The 22,412-nt window shown below is 40.3% G+C and overlaps 1 protein-coding gene across 4 annotated transcripts in view; it reads left to right on the top strand.

Moving 5' to 3' along the window:
- Positions 1-22,412, top strand: part of WRN (WRN RecQ like helicase) — a 124,092-nt gene that overhangs the window by 55,127 nt on the left and 46,553 nt on the right. For all 4 annotated transcript variants that reach the window (XM_036838769.1, XM_036838770.1, XM_036838771.1 and 1 more), the window contains exons 17-18: positions 3,902-4,008; positions 10,705-10,892. In XM_036838769.1, the coding sequence (XP_036694664.1) occupies positions 3,902-4,008; positions 10,705-10,892 (295 nt within the window). The remainder of the gene's footprint in view (positions 1-3,901; positions 4,009-10,704; positions 10,893-22,412) is intronic.

Below are 22,412 nucleotides of genomic sequence, written 5' to 3' on the forward strand. Positions count from 1 at the left end.
GTATTGTTGAATAAATACTGAATCTTAGATTCTGTGAAATTATAATTTCCTCTTTTTCATATTCTGAATCTGAATTAAGTCAGTGTAGTGGTTCTCTACCCTTGTTGTTCATGAGAATCACCTTTCAAACTTTAGAAAAATGTCAGATCCTCAAACCTTGAAAATTGTGATTTAATGCACCTGGCACGAGGCTGTGGCAGCTGTAGTTTTTTCACAGGTGATTCTGATGTGTAGTCAGGTCGGAAACCACAGTACCTTTGATTATTTGCTATCAGTGAGTATGGTTAATTAAAAAAATTAGATAGTAAGTCAGAGCCTGTGTCCTAGAAAATGTAAATATAGAATTAGTTAAAAGCTGGTATCATTTTTTTTTCTTCTGTGATTAAAACATTTCTGTCAGTTTTTCGCTTCTTGATGGTTAGGCTCAGCTATCCAAGAGTTACAGTCACGGCTTCTATTGTAATTGCACATATTTCAAACATTCAGTTGAACCAAACAATCTTAGCTTTCTAATGTAATATGATCTCATTTTATAATTATATATTAAAATAATTCCTAACAGGTAGTTTTTTAACATTGCAGTGTCTCATTTAATGGTTACTTGCATATAACTCTAGGAAAGCATTTAACAATTGTTCTAACAATATAGTGAAAACAAATACTTATCTTTTAATATGTGTTAAATATCAACAAAAGAATGAGGGCAGAAATTAGCATTTGATTAAATATATTATCAAAAATTGCATCCCCCAAAAAAAAAAACAAAACAAAAAAAAAAAATTGCATCCATCAGCTGTTAAACTCCCCTATTGGCATGTTATATTTTTGCCTTAAATGGAAAACAAATTTGGTGTGTGTCCTATTAGGTTGTATGAAGTTCTTATGAATATTTCACTTTCGATTAAACCCAACAACCCTAGATATATAAATTCCATGGTTTTACTGCAAAAGTTAGGGTCTATGTCCATAGTGGTCTGGATATGTGTTGTTCCATTTTAGTATTTGTTTTGTTTCTGTGGTGGAGTTAATCCAGTATTTACTTAGATCCTTTTGACAGGTAGTTCTATTTCTCTATTTTAATTTTTTCTAAAGCATTAAATTATGAACACTGCAATTATTAGAGCTGCGTACTCTGCATAAAATGGATGAAAATACTCTTTTTGGTTGACTGTCAATGTTGAACAAAATAGAATAAATTCTTTCTGAAATACTTTTATTTAACTTTTATTTGCAGGAATTTGTAAAACGCTTGCAGCAGTGAATATACTTAGAATTTTATTTGTACAATAGTTTGACATTTAGCTATTCAGATTTATGATTTTTATGATGTGTTATTATTTAAGTAATATGGGTTTATAACAGAAGCAGCAAACAGAATTTTACATAGACCCCTTAAAAGCAAACCCACCTGTAATTGTCTTGTAACTTTGGAAGTAGGCTTGAATGACAGGTGTGCCAAAATGAAATATGTCCTGGACCTGGGCAGACACTTGAACTTGCATGTTTAATGTGGAAGTTGGCAGAAGCTTGCCTCAGCTGCTTGTGAAGGGCAAAGTTTAACTCCATTAAAAACTAGTTAGTTGGACTTCCCTGGTGGCGCAGTGGTTAAGAATCCACCTGCCAATGCAGGGGACGAGTTTGAGCCCTGGTCCGGGAAGATCCTACATGCTGCGGAGCAACTAAGCCCGTGCGCCACAACTACTGAGCCTGCACTGTAGAGCCTGCGAGCCACAACTACTGAGCACATGTGCCACAACTACTGAAGCCTGCATGCCTAGAGCCCGTGCTCCACAACAGGAGAAGCCACCGCAATGAGAAGACCGTGCACCGCAACTAAGAGGAGCCCCCGCTCGCCGCAACTAGAGAAAGCCCACACGCAGCAACAAAGACCCAATGCAGCCAAAAATAAATAAATACATAAAATAATAAAAATAGATAAATTAGTAAGTAAAAATTCTTATTAAAATAAGCTAGTTAGTCAAACCTATAATTATAAGGAAGGTTTTAAAATAAAGGAGGAACTGTCATCTTTGTTTTAGTTTATTTAATTTAAAATCTGGGTCATGTAGTTTCTAAACCCAAATAAGTATAGTGGTAACATTGAATTTGTCCCAGCCACTCAGGAAATAGAAATTTGATGTGATCAACCTGTATTTGTTCATATTTAGTAGGTTTCTTTTTTTTCTTTCTTTCTTTCTTTTTCTTCTCCAACTCATTGTACTTGGTAATCTCAATGAATTGTAATTATTTGCTTGTCTGTCTCCTCTTTTAGAATTGTGAGCTCCTCAAAATCATGGATTGTATTTTACTAATCATTTTATACCTAGAAAAGTGTTTGGAACATAGTGGGAATTTAATAACTATAATAATAATAGCTTATTTTTTTTTATTGAGCTGTCTTTTATGCCAGCCCCTATCTTAGCATTTTACGTGAATGATCTAATTTAATCTTCAGAGTAACTAAAAAATGTTAGGTACTTTTATCACCTACCTTATACTTGTGGGAAACTGACACTTGGAAGCTTAAGTAACATGCTTAAGGTAATATAAATAGTAAGCCAGGTTATGCATCTAGGTAGTCTGACTCTAGAGCACATGTTTTTAATCATCTCACTAGTGGCAAAACATTATAAATTCTCAGATAAGCATCAAGTAGTGATCATCCCCATTGAAGGGAAAAGTTATTTTTGTCTTAAGTATTAATTTGGTGATCGAGGGCAAAAGCACTACTGTCACTACTTTGAAATATCTGAAGACGTTTTAGTGAATGATTATATAATAAAGCCCTTTTCTGAAATGCATTACTACACACTGTTGATTCTGTTTCAGTGTGGGTATGTGGCGTGAGGGCAGAGTAGAGGCGTTGCTAGGGGAAGAGAACAAAGTACATTCCTTCTTACCTACTTTGTACGTAATGAGATTTAGTTCTTCCCTTACCATTTTATATTAGAAAACGTGGATGTCATCCGTCTTCCAGAACTGGCATTACAGAGGAACTCTGCAGTGTAATATGTGATCAGTCACGGACAGTGATGCATTTAATCTTAGTATGAAATACGCTGAGTCTTTGTATCTCTCTTTTTTTTGTTGTGTTTACTGTATTTACTTATTTATTTTATTTTTGGCTGTGTTGGGTCTTCGTTGCTGTGCACGGGCTTTCTCTAGTTGTGGTGAGCGGGGGCTACTCTTTGTTGTGGTGCGCGGGCTTCTCACTGAGGTGGCTTCTCTTGTTGTGGAGCACGGGCTCTGGGTGCACGGGCTTCAGTAGTTGTGGCACACAGGCTCAGTAGTTGTAGTTGTGGCTCACAGGCTCTAGAGCACAGGCTCAGTAGTTGTGGTGCACAGGCTTAGTTGCTCCACGGCATATGGGATCTTCCCAGACCAGGGCTCGAACCCGTGTCCTCTGTATTGTCAGAAGGATTCTTAACCACTGAGCCACCAGGGAAGCCTCTCTATCTCTTTTGATAGCTAATCCATGAGATAAAATTGAAAGTATTACCAAAGAGAAATAGAACAGCTCTTTTTTTTAGGGCATTATCGTTGCAAATGAGTGATAGCTTTGAGGACAAAGTAATAGTAAGTAACTAATTTCTCTGAGGAATAATGATAAAAGTTAAAATTCAATAAATATGTTGTTTGAAAAATATATATTTCTCTCTTTTATCCATATGCCTTTTATCCATATATCTCCCTTTGCCTATTTTCAATAATGATTTTTGGTGTTATCTGATGTTATTTATGCTTATATTTTTATATGAACCAAATACTTTGATTTGAATTATTTATACTACTTTCTGTAATATTTATATATTCTAATGAAGATGGTGGTAACAATTTAGATGCGTGTATTACTTTTTTTGAACTTTATTTTCTCCATTTACGTATTTTTCTTTTTTTGTAGGTATCACACTTATTGCTGTGGATGAGGCTCACTGTATTTCTGAGTGGGGACATGATTTTAGAAGTTCATTCAGAACTTTGGGCTCCATAAAGGCAGTACTCCCATCGGTAAGCTTTGCCAAGTGCAATGTCTTGAAATGACTTTCTTACCAAGGGAGAGTCCAGGATTGGGGAATGGCCAAAAAGCTGAAGATTCCTCTATGAAAGGGCAAATGGATGATGTAAGCAGGTGAAAGATTTTTTAAAAAAATTCTAACCTTGACTTCTTTCTAAGGTTGGCATGTAATTTATTGAGGAATACTATAGAGCAGGACTTGGCAAACTTTTTCCGGTTCTCACACTTTCTTTCCTAATTATAAAGAACAGGAAAGTTTTACATGAGTGTTCTATATGAATGGCATATTTTATACAAAGAGCTTAAAAACTTATAATATTGGCATCCATTTTATTTTTTATTTTGAAAAATTATGGATTCACAGGCAATTGTAAAAAAAAAAAATGTACAGGAATGTTCTATGTACTGTTTCCCCAGTGGTAATATCTTGAATAACTGTAGTATAGTATCAAGTAGGTATATGACATTGCTACAGTTTGTTCTTAGTTCACTAGTTTTATAAGTGTGTATGGGTATGTATGTATATTGTCCTATACAGTTTTATCTCATATGTATGTTTGTATAACTACCATTGCAATCAAGGTACAGAACTATTCCATTACCATAGGCTCCCTGGAGCCATCCTTTTACAGGCATACCCACCGTTCCCATCACCCCTAACCCTAACCCCTGGTGACCACTAATCTGGTCTCCATTTGTATAATTTTGTTATTTCAACAATGTTAAATAAATTGAGTTGTATGGTTTGTCACCTTTTGGAACTGGCTTATGTGAGTAAACCAAAAAAAAAGTATTAGAAATTATTTGTTATTCTTTTGATAGATTATCTAGTTCAACCTCATTTCTTATTAAGCGTGCTTTTTGAGAGCTATCTTAAATATAGTTTCTTTTTTGTTAGCTCTTCTCATAAAGATTTGATTGGAGCAGACATTACAATAAAACAAAACAAATGAACAAAAAACTTGAATGTAACACTTAGTAAGGATATATTGGAAGAGAATCAAAGTAATGTGAATTGAGCTCCAACTATGGGACTGGCCTTGGGTCAGTGTTTTTATCTTGGTTAACCCTCATAACAATCCAGCAACATAAATATCTTCATTACTTTCTTCTTCTTAAAAAAGATTTTTTTAATATAATTTTTAAAGGTTACACTCTATTTACAGTTATTACAAAATATTGGCTCTATTCCCTGTGTTGTACAATACATCCTTGAGCCTATCTTACACCCAGTAGTTTGTACCTCCCACTCCCTTACCCCTATGTTGCCCCTCCCCACTGCCCACTAGTTTCATTACCTTCCTCTTGAAACAGTTCTTCTCTTACCAGTAGGATAGCACACTCTCTGGTTCTCTTCCTTCCTTATTATCTCTTCTTTCTCAGTTTCCTCTGCTTATTTCTTTTCATCTCCCTGCCCTTTTAACATTGGCATGCCTGAAACCTTAGTCGTTGGACCTATTCTCTTTCCTCTCTGTACTTACTTCCTTGGTCATTTCATCCAACATATGGTTTTAACTAAAATCTATATGCTGACAACTCCCAGATTTATATCCTCACCCTGAATTGATACCAGCAATGTATGAGTGGTTCAGTTTCTCTCCCTCCTTTTTAGCATTTGCTGTTATTATTACTATTTTTTATTTTAATCATTTTATGGATTAATATACGTATATACACACACACACTCTTACATAAACGTTAGCTGCCTGTTCACCGTCTCTCTACTTAGATGCCTGACAGGCATCTGAAACATAAGCTATTCTTAACTTCCTGATATTCTCCCCATCCCAGAACAGCTCTTCCCTCAATCTCCCCCATCTCATTGAGTAGCAGCTGCATCCTTCTGGTGCTCAGGCCAAGATTTTTGGAATTTTCTTCCACCCTTCTTTTTCTCTTACAGTCTACCCCACATTTAAACAGTAAAGAAATCTCATGAGGTCTTCAGAATATGTACAGAATCTGATCACTTCTCTCTTGATCCCTGCTACCACCCTGGTACAAGCCACCGTCTCCTTTCACCTGGCTACCACAGCAGTCTCCTGGTTGGTCTGTTTTCACTCTCACCCTCCTTAGTCTATTTCAGTACAGCATCCAGAGCGATACTCTGAAAATGTAAGTCAGACAGATCATGTCTTCTGCTCAGAACGCTCTGGTTGCAGACCATTTCACTCTACATAAAGACACTACATATCGTAAATGACCTGGACTTTATTTTCTCTTTGACCTCATCCTCTGCTACTTGTCTCCTCACTCACTGGCTTCTAGCCTCACTGTTTGTTTTCGTTGATATTCTTCAAAGGTGCCAACCGTGCTCCTACCTTAGGGCTTTGCTCCCACTCTTCCCTCTCCCTGGATGATTTTCCCCTGGGTAGTTCATATGATGTATCCCTCACTTTTCTCAAGTCTGCTGAAATATTCCCTTTTTTTTTAGGCCTCCTGGGCCACCATATTCAAAATTTCAAATTAACCCCTCTCCCCGAGCCATCAGCTTTCCTCATATTCCTTTCCTGTTTTTAAAATTGCACTTATCACTGTTTAACTTAATGTATTAATAATACATTTTGTCTATTGCCAGTGGGTCCCCACTAGAATATTCTTTGTGGGGAGGGTTTTTTGCTGATTTGGTTTATAAAATCTACAACAGTACCTGGCACATAGTGAGTATTCCATAAGTAATGGGGTAAATGAATAAATGAAACGATGAGAAAGCTGAGAATGTGAGAAGTAACTTTCCCACACAGGCAGTGAGTGGTAGGGCCGGGCAGTGCTCCACAGTGGGACACTATGCTAGTTTCTAAAGCAAATGATTCGAAAGAAGTTTAAAATAGTTTCTGCCCTAAAGTAGCACATAGTCCAGTAAAGGAGTTTAGATTCAGAATTACCTATAAAAGTAGAAGCAATAGTACCAAACAATAAATGGTGTATGGAACAGTATGAATAATATAGAAAGATTAATAGTGTTAATAGTACCTGTATAGAGAAAGAAGATATTTGTATGGTGAAAGTCACTAGGCTCAGGTTCCTTGAGGACTGCTTTCTATTAATTTAGAACGGTTTAAAGTAAGCTTTTAGAAACTAGGAAGATTGCTTTCTTTAATCCTTTCCTGGGCCTTTGATTCTAGAAGGATTGTGTTAGAGGAGTTTTAAATGTTTTATGCAGTTCTGAAACACTTTTCAGTGTTGAATTAAGTCTTTTATTATGTCAGGCTGTGGACTCCATTAGATTCTTTTCATTTCTTGGGATGATTCACTGTAGCACAGGATGTTCGTCAAGCAATGGCTGAGAAAACCTTTTTCCCTTAATGTTTTCATGAATTCTCTTTATTAGCTAAGTGGTGAGAAATGCCACCTGGTGGTTGTAGGACTCTCATTTTCCTCACTGTTCTCAGTGCTTTTTTTTCTTCTAATCACTATCACCCTGGGACAACTGGCGTAAACCCACAGTGCTTCACACCATATTATTTCAGTAAGTTCAAAAATAGCAAAAAATCATTAACTCATTTTGCATAAAGATTCCCATTTGGAGAGAATCTGACAAAATGAGTCTCAAGAAAGAGCAGCCAGGTAGAAAGCTTTACATCAGCCTTAAAAGTCTATGAAATTCAAATAAGAGGAACTGTGAGAAATGTGAGACATGTTGGATCTTCCCATTACTTTCTCCCCAGCCCTTTCACAAAGATCAGCACATAGTAGACACTCAGGAACTATTTGGAGTTAGTGAATGAATGAATGAATGAAGCATGATATTATAGAGTACATAGATTAACTATACCACCCAAATTTAGAAGCAGATATAGTTCTTTGAATTCGTAGCTGTGACACCATTGAAGTACATGTCTAAGGCATTCCTAAATTTATAGTCACAAGATTAATTTACATTTTGTTGCTTGTTTTAACCAAACTTGGCACTTATTACCAAAGAAACCAAGATTTGCCAACTGAAAGAACAAGTTTCATGAGTTAAGAACTTGATATAACTGAGTGACAGGGTAATTTATCACCCACACCAGTTTGCTTTTGAAAATTAAAAGGTGCAAGCTATTAATAACTATGCTGTGATGACAGAATAAACTGAGAGTATCCCAGCAAACCAGGCTGTATGGACACCTTTCTCCTAACCAGCCTGTGTGTTGTTTTTACACTTCACTGTAGTTTATAACTTTTAAGCACCAAAGATTCTAAGGGAGAATATTCTGTTCATTTCTGAAGTGAAAGTAAATATTGTTCCATTAAGTTTAATACATTCCATTACTTTATTCTGTTTTCTAAGTTGTGGAAGCAACATTCTTAACTGTGACTTTCTAGAACGTTGGCAAAGGAGGGAATTTATAATGATTTTTCCTGTTAGCAGGTCACTAGAATAAGGAGTTTCTAGTAGCAAAGTGGGAATTTTTAAGTTAGAAGAGAGGTTAACATCCTGTAGCCCTCTCCATCTCATTTTGATGAAAAAACTGAGGCCAAGAGAAGTTAGCCTTTTCCAAAGTCAGTGGCAAGTCTGGGAGTAGTGGCCATGTCTCTGCAGTTCTTTTGTAGAATTCTTTTCAGTTGTTGCCGTAATATCAGTGATAGCTGACACTTCTTGAGTGCTTACTAGACACTAGACCTTTGTGTTCAGCACACTAGACATTTTATCCCATTTGGTCTTCACAGTGACTTTATGAGGTTGTTGCTATTATTACAGCCATCTTATAGATGAGGATACCAAAGTTTAGAGAGTGAAATAAACAGCTCAAGGGACTTCCCTGGCAGTCCACTGGTTAAGACTCTGCGCTTCCACCAAAGGGGGCACGGGTTCAATCCCTGGTCAGGGAACTAAGATCCCGCAAGCCGTGTGGCGTGGCCAAAAATATATATATGTGTAAAAAAAATAAACAGCTCAAAATCTCACATCTAGTTAGTGGCAAAGGCAGGCTTTGAACTCAGACAATTGATTCTAAACGAGATTTTTACACCACTGTGCTGCTTTTTGCCAGATTTTTCTACTAACTTCTTCAAAATGTGTTATGGTTCGCGCTTATTTCCTTCTTTTCACAAAAACATTGCTCGTCCACTCATACATTATATTGCTTAGAAACAAACCAGGCCCTCTTTTCTTGTAGTCTCTATCCTGAAAAATTCTGTCTTTATGTGTGTATGCAGTTAAACAACAAGCATTTTTTAGTGCATTTGTAAATTGTTTGAGTGACGCACTTACATTGATGGAACTCTGTTGTCGTGAGGGTGAGAATATGCATGTCCTAAGAACTTCAGTGTTTCAACTTCCCTTATTCTCAGCCATATATTTGCTATAGATATTTTTATTTGCTATTAAGACATAAAGCAGGTATATACATATATATTAAGCCTTGATTAGAGAAACTAACTTCTTTATAAATTGGCATATTCATATATAAGTTGTTAGGCAGACACTCTCTAAATTCAGAGAACAGTCTGATTCTAAGCCAAAAATCAATTAAGTTAATTTGGGGTATTTTTAAAATAATTTCACAGAATTTAAGGATAGAGAATACAAAAATGCCAATTACCTGGTCACATTGATTTTGATATAATTTTTTCCCATTTAAAAATTACTCCCAGACTTAATTGATTTTTTTTACATGAGCTTTGAGATAATTTTTAATTCAGTAAAGCTATATTGATTGTAAAAATAGTTTTTAATAAATTTTGTTTTTCAAATTCTGTAATTGCTTTTTTACAAATTGCACTTAAATTTTCATGTATATACGATAATTGCTTAAACTGATTTGTGAGGTAGATGTATTGTGTCTGAAGAACTATGTTATGAGGATATTATTTACTGTATTTGTAATAAGCTAAAAAGAGTATTAAGAAAGTTGTAATCTTGGATATTGAGCAGCTAATGATATAGGAACAATTTTTCTGATTATGAAATAATAGCATAGTTGATTAGAACTCCTTTTGATAATAGTGACAGAAATATTAAATCTAGTTTCATGGGAGGTGTGTTGTTATCCCACTTCAGAATTTCTGAAAGATCACATGCTCATGTTTTTCCTGGTACCTGCTGTGCCTCCTGCTTTGGCTGCTAGCGCAGTCAAGAAGTCTTTGCTAGATTGAAAATAGAACATGACTCGGTTGCTCAAGGAATCAGTTAATAATAGATGTTTCATTCTCTCCTTTTTTCTTTTACGTAGTATGCCACGATTAACCCACTAAAACTGGTGAGAGGTTATCCAGATCACTGAGAGCTTTTCTTTTACAATAGATCTGAAAAGCCATCAACCAATATATTTAATATAGGAGACAAAAAAGACTTGGGCTTTGTATAGGTAGATTTTCAGTGAATGAAGGGTTTATAATTTGTGAATGATAGATTAATGAAAAATAAGACATAACATACCCCTCATTTGTACCAGCACTATTATAAATGTAAAAATAATAAATGGAGAGGTAGATAGTTAATAAATGGACTTAATTTAATAAGGTAGATTGCATTTAGAAATCGTACAAATTTAGTGTTTTATTTGAATGATTTCTCAGAAGGCTGAGAAACAAGTATGAAGGAAGTGTTTTTCTCTTCTTTGAAAGAGAATAATTTTAAAGTTGCATTTTTAACCCTGTTCCTCTGTTCCTCCTGTAATTGTCTTCCAGTCTCTTTCTAAGAGGCAGTAGATGTTGGGAATTATTGAGCTCTTCCCTTGGTTAAAAATCACTTTTACTTATTTCAGGTTCCAATCGTTGCACTGACTGCTACTGCAAGTTCTTCAATCCGAGAAGACATTGTACGTTGCTTAAAACTGACGGATCCTCACATTACCTGTACTGGTTTTGATCGACCAAACTTGTATTTAGAAGTTGGACGAAAAACAGGAAACATCCTTCAAGATCTGAAGCAATTTCTTGTCCAGAAGACAAGGTGAGAATTTCATGGTTGATAAATTTTAGTAACTATTTTCTTCTTTTTAAAAAATGTATTTTATTTTTTAAAGTTATTTCCTTCTAATGTATATTTAACATATTTCAAATTCTGCTTAGCTTTGGTTCCAGTCAAGTGTGATGTTATATAATCAGTGACTGAGGAAGGTAGAAACTAATTCTTCTAATATTTTTATACTCCATACTGTTACTTGAAGGGGACATAAACTCTTAATAACTGACAAACAACAAAAACAAATGAGTCTTTTATCTGAATTCTGCCTAGTTCACTAGTTATATGACTAACTTGAGTATTAAGGAATGTAAAAAGTTATCTTAATAATAAATACTTTTTGAGCCCATATCATATGCCAAGGACTATCGTAGGTGCTTCATATAAGTGATCTAGTTTGATCCTTGTAACTGCTCAGTAAGCTACATATTCTTTTCATTTTACTGATGAAGAAACTTTCACTAGCTCTTCTTCCTATGTATTTTGCTTGGAGGCATTTTATATGTATGCTAAGAAAGCTTCCCTGAACCTTATTCCCTGATTTGTCTTCTCAGTGAAAAGCTTATAACTTTCGTGTTATGAAATGTGTTTTTAAGTCAGCGTAGATGGAAATAATGTTTGTCCTACCAATATAAACAGAAAACAAATATAGGAAAATAGGGTTTAAAGAATATCATTAGTGTTTTCCTTTTCAGAAAGGGGTAAAAAGAAGATTGACCCTAGGTAAGGAAACCCTATGGTAACTCTTGGGGTCCTTTAGGATGAATTTAAATGTAGAGTTCACTCTTGGCTTGACTGTCCTGTATTCACATTAAAGCAAGAATGTCATGAATATACTCTGGGTGTTCTGCCTGCTCTAGGGACCTCTCCAAAGTGAATATGCATCATACTTCACTTTCTTTCTGTCCTAAAGGTAAAACTTTCTCTTGAAGAAGGCTATTTATTTTAGGTTAGAGTATCCACAATCAGATCCTTATTTACTTTCCTAATGTTTGATCCTTTTCAGTCCATAGTATTCTCAGTCTCTATGGCATTTCCCCCTAACCCTCTCCTTTTTTTTTTTTTCCTGACATTGTGATTATATTGTCCTCTTATGATATCTTATGTAAATAATTTCTTCTCACTATCTTTCATGTTAATTCTGCTAACTGAGGTTTTTATTACTTTTTAGCTCAGACTGTTATAGTCTCTCCTAACAGACATCCTTGCTCCTCAGGGCTCCCGGATTTTCAGATTTATCATCTGAAAGCACATCCCTGGGTCATGGTGTTCCTTTCCTGTGGACTAAAGGACTAAACTCCTTAGGCTAACATCCAAGACCATCCAAAGATTTTGATATTGAATGTGACAGTGGTTTTTCTAAAAGCAAATCTGGAAAGATTTTGTACCCATTTTCAATCCTCCAAGAAGAGTTGTGGTAGCAGGGAACCATTCAGAGTCAGAATGCTCTCTGCAGATCTTGGGCAAATAGAAATTTACCTCTTAATGAGCACTGACATGGAGGGTAAATTAAGACTTCAAAGTATCACCTTTTATTTTCATTTTCTTCCTTTCATTTAATTCTGCCATTTGTCTATCAGTATTCACGTTTTTTCTCTTCATTGAGCTAACGCGTTTCTTCGGCTCTGATCTTACTTGTTCTCTATATGCATGGAGCATTTAAGTTAGATCAGCCCCTCTCACCTCTCTAATTTAACGGTTAAGCGATGACAGACTTCTTTCCGCCTCAGGAGACTGTTATGAGGAGATAGCGGCCTCTAGGAAACCTCTCGGCAAAGCAGTGAATCCTTTTGCAGCAGTGAGGTGAGAGGTGGGCGGGCCCCAGGCTGCGCCGCTGCAGCCAGTCTCCTGCCGGCGCTTTGAGAGAAGATGCCGGGAGGAGCACTGGGCCCTGAGGCCACGGTTGCCGCACTCTGTGGTCAGCGGGGTTTCTCAGCCTGACACGTGTGTAGAGAAAGTCCCCAGTCATCCCCTAAGGGATTTGGGACGACACAACTCTAGGGGAGGGGCCAAAGGCGGGAGGAGATGCCAGCCCATAATACGTCCTGCCAGCCTCCCAGAAACCTTTGTGCTGGAATCCATCTAGACTGAGAGATGCGTGGGATGCCCCAAGAAGGACCCTGAGTCAGGCCAGATACGGGCAAAAAGCAAGATGATTGGCCAGAGACAACTTGGAAGACTGCCCCCATGTAAGTGATCTAAGCCACCCCTATCGGGTGCAGCTCACTCTGCGAGTTCGCCCATGTGCTCTTCCGCACCAGCCTTTTGGGCTGGTTGAGTCCGTACAGCCGGGTTCTGAATCTTTTAGACGCCTGGTCCCGGGGGATACACCCCAGTGTAAGAAAAATAATCATAGGATAATGACTATATAATCAAAATATCCTCCCCAAGGAATCCCTGGCAACTGCAACATTTTTCTCTGCGCAAGGAACTAAGTTCAACCAGAGACGGCTGATTCAGGGTCAATGGGGATCTAGGGGACACTCTGGACCCGTTCCAAATTAAAGCCTCCTGGTGAATGTTTCCAGGACACCGGATTCCTTTCCTAGGTGAGCCTCTTTGTCCTTGGTTGCGGCTTGCTCAACATGGGAGGATCCCCTTCTAAGCGAGAAGGAACACCTCTGGGATGTGTCCTTAAGAACTGGAAGCTTTTAAAATTAGACAGGCTAAGAAAGAAAAAGCTTAAGTTTTACTATAAGACTGCCTGGCCTTTATATGTTGGGGGATGGAGAAACATGGCCCAAAAATGGGCCTCTAAATTATAAAACCATCTTGCAACTGCATCTTTATTGCCGTAGGTTGGGAAAATGGACTGAGTTTCCCTATGTCCAGGCCTTCGTGTCCCTTTACCAGAATCCTGCTCTATGCGGCTCTGGTAATAAGAGGCCTGGAGAATCAGAGAATTCTCTCGACATTCTAGACGGTCCTCATTTAACTCCCCCAAACTCTCAGGAGGGAAACCGAGCCTCTCCTACTCCTACAAGTACCCTTGCTTCTCAGGATCCTCCTGGCCAATCCCAAACCCCGCCTCCCTATGCCCCTCTATACACACTGGTACCCCAGGATGAAAAAGCTAGTCCCACGGGGGTAACCCGTAGTGGGACTTCCTATCACCGAGGATCAGGGAGAATATGCCCTCTTGGGCAAGTGGCAAATGGCGAAGGCACAATCAGAGTACACGTGCCCTTCTTCCTAACCGATTTAGCCCATTGCAAACAAAGGCTGGGCCAATTTTCTGAAGACCCTAGTAGGTTTATTGAAGGATTTCAGGCCCTAACCCTGGCCTTTGATTTAACCTGGAAGGATGTCCAAATAGTACTATCTACCTGCTGTACCCATGAGGAGAAAGAAGCAAAGGATTTGGACAGCAGCCCAGGGGCACGCTGACCAGCTCTTCAGGGACCAACCCAACATTTATGATATGGGTGGGGACGCAGTCCCAAATCAGGATCCCCCTTATAAGTCCCTGGGGGGAACGAGGGCCAGGAACCACGTGATTCAATGCCTGTTAGAAGGAATGAGAAAATGTATTAGAAAACCTATCAACTATGAAGAGGTCAGGGAAGTGACCCAAGAGAAAGAAGAAAACCCAGCCTTCTTTCAGGGATGGCTTGTGGAGGGTTTTAGAAAATTTACTAACATAGACCCCTCCACTCCTGAGGGTCAGTCCCTGCTTGGACAACATTTTATCAGACAGTCTGCCCCTGATATTAGGTGAAAACTCCAAAAGTTACAGTTAGGCCCACAAGCTCCCATGCCCAAACTCCTAGAGGTGGCCTTTGGGGTATTTAATAATCGAGATCAAACTGAGGAGGAGGAAAGAACTCGGCGTGAGTTGAGGCAGGCCAAGGCTCAAGCAAGTTAAACTGATAGGCCTTGCTGTCAGACACACCTTTGAAGTTGAAGTTACCTTGCAACTTCAGGGCAACCCAAAGGGGCCAAGAAGCTTCAGCCATCAGTCTGGAGGTAAGACCAACAAGGGGGAGTGCTGCAAATGCAAGTCAGCCGGCCCCTGGGCCCGTGAATGCCAGAGAAGCCCCCCAGGCCATGCCCAGTCTGCAAGCAGACTGGTCATTGGAGATGGGACTGCCTTTGGCCCCGACAGGGAAGAGGGGCCCCCACTTCTGAGATGGCCGTGCTGGGCAACTGAGGTGGCCCTGGGATTCTGGCAGCTCTCCCCCGTGAGATGTCTGTCTCCATCAAGGAGCCCTGGGTCGTTCTTGATGTGGCAGGTAAGAAGATCAATTTTTAAATTGATATCGGAGCCACATACTCTGGCCTAATTTCTCACGCTGGACCCCTTTCCTCTAAAAGCTGCACAGTGACGTGTTGACGGAAAGCCTCGCACCCATTGCTTCACTGGGCTCTCGCTTGGCAATTTGAACAGTGTTTGATCTCACGTGCCTTTTTGGTTGTCCCTAAGTGTCCTGTGCCACTATTGGAGAGAGACCTTCTGGGCTCCCTTGGGGCCATATTACGGTTAGGAGGCCCCAAGCAGCCCCTTATCTTGACCCTGACTAAGGCAGATCAACAAGAAGAGCAAGGGCCTGTTCCCAGCCATATTCTCCAACCAGTGAACCAGTTTGGGACAAAGGAGTCCCTGGGAGGGCCATAAACACCCAACCTGTAAAAATTAGCTTTAAGCCAGAAGCCACTTACCCTAACAAGAGACAGTACCCCATAAGATTGGAAGCAAAAAAAGGGTTACAACTCCTCATAGATAACTTCTTAAAACATGGCCTCTTCGTGCCCTGTCAGTCTCCATGTAACACCCCTATTCTGCCAGTTGTGAAGCCAAATGGAGAACATAGGATAGTGCATGACCTCAGAGCAGTAAATGATGCTGTGGTTCGCATACACCCCCTTATGGCCAATCCTTGTAACGTATTAGTCCAGGTCACTGAGGATGCTAAATGGTTTACTGTGCTCAACCTCAAGGATGTCTTCTAGTTCATCCTAGTTCATCCCTCATCACAATATCTGTTTGCCTTCTAGTGGACTAACTCCCACTTGGGCCAGATGCAATACACCTGGACAGTACTGCCTCAGGGGCTTCAGGACAGCCCACACTTGTTCGCCCAGGCCCTAGGAAAGGAACTAAGGGAAATACACCTGAAGGAAGGGGCTATTCTACAGTATGTAGATGTTGGTATATTAACATGTAGCCCCTCCATGGAGGCCTCAGATCAGAACACCACTGAAATTCTTAATTTCCCTGGGACCCGGGGTTACAAGGTCCCCAGAAAAAGGCACAAATCTCAAAGCAACAAATTAAATACCTGGGATACATTATAAACCTTGGAAGTAGACAACTATCTCCAGACAGAAAACAAGCTATATTAGGCCTAAGTGCTCCAAAGACAAAAAAAAAACCATCTCTGTACCTTTTTAGGCATGGCAGGATTTTACAGAATCTGGATCCCAGGATTTGGGCTAATGGCTAAGCCCCTGTGTGAAGCTACTAAAGGCCCAGATACAGAACCATTACTTTGGACTGGGGAACAGGAAAAAACTTTTAATTGTATCAAACAGGCCCTCACGAAAGCTCCTGCCCTGAGTCTTCCCAGTTGAAAAAAGCCATTCATCTTGTATGTGGCTGAAAAGCAGGGTTCAGCCCTGGGGGTCCTAATACAGAAGCTGGAGAAGTTCCTCAGCTTATAGGCTATTTTTTCAACAACTAGAAGTTGGCCTGGCTGCCTTCGGGAAGTAGCTGCCTCTGCGTTATAGGAAGAAACTAACAGGCTTACCTTTGGACAGCCACTGGAAGTCCAGACCTCCCATCAAGTACAAGGGATCCTGGAGATCAAAGGCCACCATGGGCTAACTGGAGGCTGCCTTACTAAGTACCGGGCTTTGTTCCTCGACTCCCCAGAGGTAACCCTTAAAACTTGCTGCACCCTCAACCTAGCTACACGGATGCCTGCTGACAGCCCAGAACTAATACGTTCCTGCCTCGAAACCCTTGACCAGGTCTATGCCTGTAGGTTTAATCTAACAGATCAAGCCATAGAAAACCCTGAGGAAGAATGGTTTACGGACAGCAGTAGCTTTATTAAGGACGGGGTCAGGAGGGCAGGGTATGCTATCATGAGCGCTCATAGTGTCACAGAAGTGAAACCTTTGCCACCCAACACTTCAGCCCAGGAGGCTGAACTGATAGCTCTAACCCGAGCCTTAACCCTAGGGGAAGGAAAAATTATAAATTTATAAACAGACTCAAAATATGCCTTCCCTGTTCTACATGCCCACATAGCTATCTGGAAGGAAAGAGGACTTTTGAATGCCAAAAATTCCCCTATAAAATATGGGATTGAGAGCCTACATCTCATAGAAGCAGTTCAAAAACCAAGACGAGTAGCAGTCATTTACTGCCGCGGACACGAAAAAGGAATTTCACAAATTACCCAAGGGAACAACAGGGCAGATCGGGAAGCAAAGAAAGCTGCCCTGATACCCACAACAGAAATGGCATTGATCCCATCCCTTGCCCCTTGTAGCATTGTACCCAGATACTCAACTTCTGAAGAGACCTGGCCATGAGACCAAGGGGGAACCAAAGGGAACAGATGGCTGGTGGCACATGGATCAAAAATTGCTCATACCTCTTTCTGACCAATGGAAAATTATTAAAGGGCCACATGATTCCTCCATCTGGGGGAGAGAGAATGAGAGAGAAAACCACTCCATGCCTGCTGTGGTTTTCCAGCTTCTTACAGGGAAGGGCTCCCAGAGACACTCAGAAGGGTTACTCGAGCCTGCGCCCTCTGCACCACCCATAATCCAGAGGCAGCCTCAAGCCACACCCCCTCCCCCTCTCGTTAGCCAGCCCAGGGACGTGGGACTCACCCAGGAGAGGACTGGCAAATGGGTTTCAGTCAGGTGCCCTCTTTCCAAGGCTTCAGATACTTATCAGTATTTAAAGACACTTTCACTGGATGGGCAGAGGCCTTCCCCAGTAGGACAGAAAAGGCAACCGAAGTGGCTAGAGCACTTCTATCAATAAAAGAAATCACTCCTAGGTTCAGGTTACCCCGCCACCTCCAGAGTGACAGTGGACCCTCATTCAAAGCCAGGGTTACCCAACAGCTCTCGCAGGCCTTAGGAATCAGGTACCACCCGCATTCGTCCTGGAGACCTCCGTCCTCATGAAAAGTAGAACAGGCTAATCATACCCTAAAGAAAACCGTGGGCAAACTGTCAGGAAACCAGAACCGTGGTACCGCCTGCTGCCAATAGCTCCCTTAAGGGTCAGGGTGGCCCCTAAAACAACCACGAAGTTAAGCCCCTTTGAAATGACACATGGAAGGCCACTCCTTACCCTGGACATACTAACTGACCCAGAAACCCAAGCCCATCTTAAATACATTATAAACCTGGGCCAGGTCCAAACGGCCATAAAAGAACATGGAAACAGAACCCAGCCCTCCCCTGGTAAGAGCCCCAGTCACTCCATTGTAAATCCTGGGGACTGGGTGCTCTTAAAGACCTGGAAAAATGAGTCCCCCGGGCACCCAGCTACTCCCAAAGTGGAAGGGTCCCTAACAAGTCCTGCTGAGCACCCCTACAGCAGTTAAGCTCCAGGGAGTCACGATTTGGGTCCGTCTGTCCAGGATTAAACCTGCCTCCACTGATATGTTACAGGAACCCGAAGACATATATCCCAGCTATTCCTGTGAACCTACCTAAAACCCTCAAATACCCCTTCTAGAAGGTGATCCCTGAGCCAGTGACAACCGCATTGATAAGTAAACTCTCGCTTTGACATTGATTCCTTTGGGACTCTCCGGGTGACAGAAACAAGACAAGTGATGGTAGGCTGGGACTCCATAATTGCTGCTGGGCTTTCATTTACTATATGATTTCTTTTGATGTTTCTTTGCTACTTGCTATCTGGTTGCTTCCAAAATTAAAACCCTGATTGATGCCATTATGAAGTTATCAGTCACCCTAACTTTTCTCTCCCTGTTTTGGGGATCCACATCAGGGGAATAGGAATCCAACGCAATAGTAAATCTCTCAAGAATTATAGCTCGGGGATAAAATCTACCCCAGTGCTGGATCTGTCATCCCCATCCTCAGAGCAATGCCTGTGGGTTAAAAACAAACTAATCTTTACACCTAGCAGTGACGACCTTACCTTACTGAGGGTCCTTCTAACCCTACTCGTAAAGTTCGTATTCCGTCCCTAGTGCAACTTCCGTGCTTAGACCTTAACCCCTCGCGTCAATAGATCTGATGAGAACCACACACTTATTTTAAATTGCAATAAGACTAGCTTGTCTTGCTGCCACTGCCCCTATGCAACCAGCATGAAAACTTGCAGTAACACTCTGGGGAACCTTCAGAATCTGATCAATGCCTCTGTTACTCCAAAATTTAATTGTTCTCACCAGCCCTGACAAAGACATACAGGTGGAAATCTCACCCATTGGTGCCCTCACCACAAATACAATCAGAGACTAAAAAACAAGGACAAGGCCCACATGGGATATGTACTTACTGGACAGGAAAAACACCAATTGTCTGGAGTGTAATGTAGCCCCCCCCACCCAACGCCTACGGAAGAGTCCCCACCCCTCATGCACCCTCATATAATGGTGGGCCTCCCTCCCCAAGCTGTAACGGGATCCCCTCTTGGGCAGGCTCTCTAGAGAATTGGTTTAATTCTACAACAGTGCGTCAGGCATTTGTCCCTTCTGGATATCTGTTCCTTTGTGGTCTAGACATAAACCCATTGCCTCATCAGAACAACCCCAATCCCTCTTTCCCTTTCCCAGGATTAGCTGTAGCCTTTCCTTGTATAGACAATGCTCTGTTTACGGGACAGTGTACGTTAGGCCAACTGAGTAATCAAAGGAACCTAGGTATTACCATCCATAATATCACCCACCCCTGTGGCAAAAGGGCAATTGGCCTCATTTTGGCAGGGATTGGAGCTGCTACTGGGTCGGCGTCCCCTTGGGAAGGCTTTGCTTAGCATGAAGCAGTGCTCCATAGACTTTTGGATAACCTTGTCAGCTCTGAGCAGGTCCACAGGGAATGCACTTTCCAAACTTTCGTTGTCTGTTAGTTCCTCAGCTGATGTAGTGATGGATAACAGACTGGCCTTGGACTTTCTTCTGGCTGAACAGAGAGGGGTATTTGCAGTTATTAGTAAGATATGTTGTACCCACATCAACACCACTGGGCTAGTGGAAGAGGACATCAAGAAAACGTGTGACCGTGCCAGATGGCTTCATTCCTTCGGACAGGGATACGCAAGCACTGACTCTATCTGGACTGCAATCAGAGGAATGTTACCAAGCGCAACCTTGTTCTTACCCCCGTTTGGGCCTCTAGTTGCAATAATCCTTTTACTGATCTTTGGTCCCTGCCTTTTTAATCTGCTTGTTAAGTTTGTTTCTTCCAGATTGCAGCAATTCCATATCAAGATGATGGTGGTGCAGGGATTCTAGCCACTCCCTGAAACAGATCCTGCTGGGATAACAGCAGAAGCCTTTCTGGGGTCCCCTGACAAGGCAGGGTGAGGGTTCCACGGCACCAGTTAGGTAGGGTCCACGAGCCCAATGCCAGCCTGAAGAAGCTACAGAAGACGGACCTTCCCCCTTCATCCTCCCAATAAAGATTCCTTGGGGTCCACACCTCTCAGACGGGATTTGAAGTAGGTGATAGACGGGCCCCAGGCTGAGCAGCTGCAGCCAGTCTTCTGCTGTCACTTTGACATAAGATGGCAGCAGGAGCATTGGGCCCTGAGACCACAGTTTCCTCATTCTTGTGGTCAAGGGGATTTCTCAGCCCAACACATGTGTAGAGAAGGTCCTCAGTTGTCCCCTAAGGAATTCCGGATAACACAACTCTAGGGGAGGGGCCAAAGGAGGGAAGGGACACCAGCCCATAATATGTCCTGCCAACCTCCCAGAAACCTTTGAGCTGATCAGGAAGGAACCTGAGTCAGGCCAAATATGGGCACAAGCAAGATGATTGGCTAGAGAAAACCTGGAAGACTGCACCATATATGCGATCTAAGCCACCCCTATTGGGTGCAGCTAACTCTGCGAGTTTGCCCATGTGCTCTTCTGCATATACTTTGCTTCTCATAAATGCTGTATCTGCTTCACAATCTTGGTCTCTTTGCTGAATTCTTTCTTCAAAGAAGACAAGGACCGAGGTCCTTTTACCAGCCATTTCACTGCTGTAATCAATAGGAATTTTTACTGCTTTGATTTTTCTGCTCTATAAGTTCAGATTTTTGTGTTTTCTGCTTTTTTTAGGGTAAAAAGTGATCCATATTGTTTGTATCAGTTTGAACAACACAGATGCATGTAAATTGAAGAGTACGTAGATTTTTTTTCCAGTCCCATTCCTCAGTTATTATTACTGTTGATATTTTTGCATTTAGCGTTTCAGGTGTCTGTTCTTTGTACTGTGCAAATATGCGTTCCCAGTTGTTGTTGTTATTGTTGTTAGGTTGCTATAGTATGTCAGTTTTTTCTGCAATTTTCTCCTGTTATATAAAGTATTGCTATCTTTCTATATATTATGTTTAATGTTTAGGGTGTTACAATATTCACATTTGGTGCACAATTTTTCCTTCTTTGAAAAATGTTTTTTAAATGAGATTCTTATACATTTAAAAGATATTTTGCATTTTTTTTCACTCCATGGAGTTATCTACTATGAATTTTTGACATGGAAGTCCATTTGGTCACTCTCAAAAATTGCTTTGAGTAGATTATTCAGTAAGACTCGTAGAGTAAAATTACTGTCTAATTTTTCCCCTCTAAGTTTTCAGTGACTTTTGCCATAGTCCTTCTTAAAGGTTTTATATACATTTAATTTTTAAATATTTACTTCGCATTTTGTAGTATGAATGTATATGATCATGAACATTTAGATTATTTTTCACTAATATAGTTTTGTCGTGAATATTTGTGTATATATATCTTTTGGCAGATGTGTGTGTTTGTAAAATAGATTCCTAAAATTGAAATTGTATCACAGGTTATGCACATTAAAAATTAAATAAAATAACTTTTCCTAAATCTAAATAGTATATTCTTTTTATATTGGTTAGGTCAGCATAAATGAATGTATTTACGTAAATGAATATGTTGACGAATTAAATAAATGTTCTATGGAAATCATTATTTATACTCTTAATAAGTAAGCGCAAGTTTCTAAAACAGGCTTTCCAACAGATGTTATTTTCTGTAATGGTCATATAGTCTCAAGATACTAGTAAATACTTCCTTGAACTATAAAAATGATCTTTTACTATTGCATGAAAGTTCTTGCTTTTTTAGTAAACAGATATAGAAACTCAATTTTACGATCATAAGAGGGAATAAGAATAATATAAATTTTATTCCTTCTCCTATGTAAACATTACATTTCTTATATAAATGAAGACTAATTGTTAATCTAGTGCTTTGCAATTCCAAAGGACGGTAATTGCGTTTCCATTAGTTTACAGGTTTTTAGCAAGGCTTCCGCTTCAGTAAATAAACT

This window comes from Balaenoptera musculus, chromosome 21 (genome assembly GCF_009873245.2).
Source record: "Balaenoptera musculus isolate JJ_BM4_2016_0621 chromosome 21, mBalMus1.pri.v3, whole genome shotgun sequence".
Lineage (NCBI taxonomy): Eukaryota > Metazoa > Chordata > Mammalia > Artiodactyla > Balaenopteridae > Balaenoptera > Balaenoptera musculus.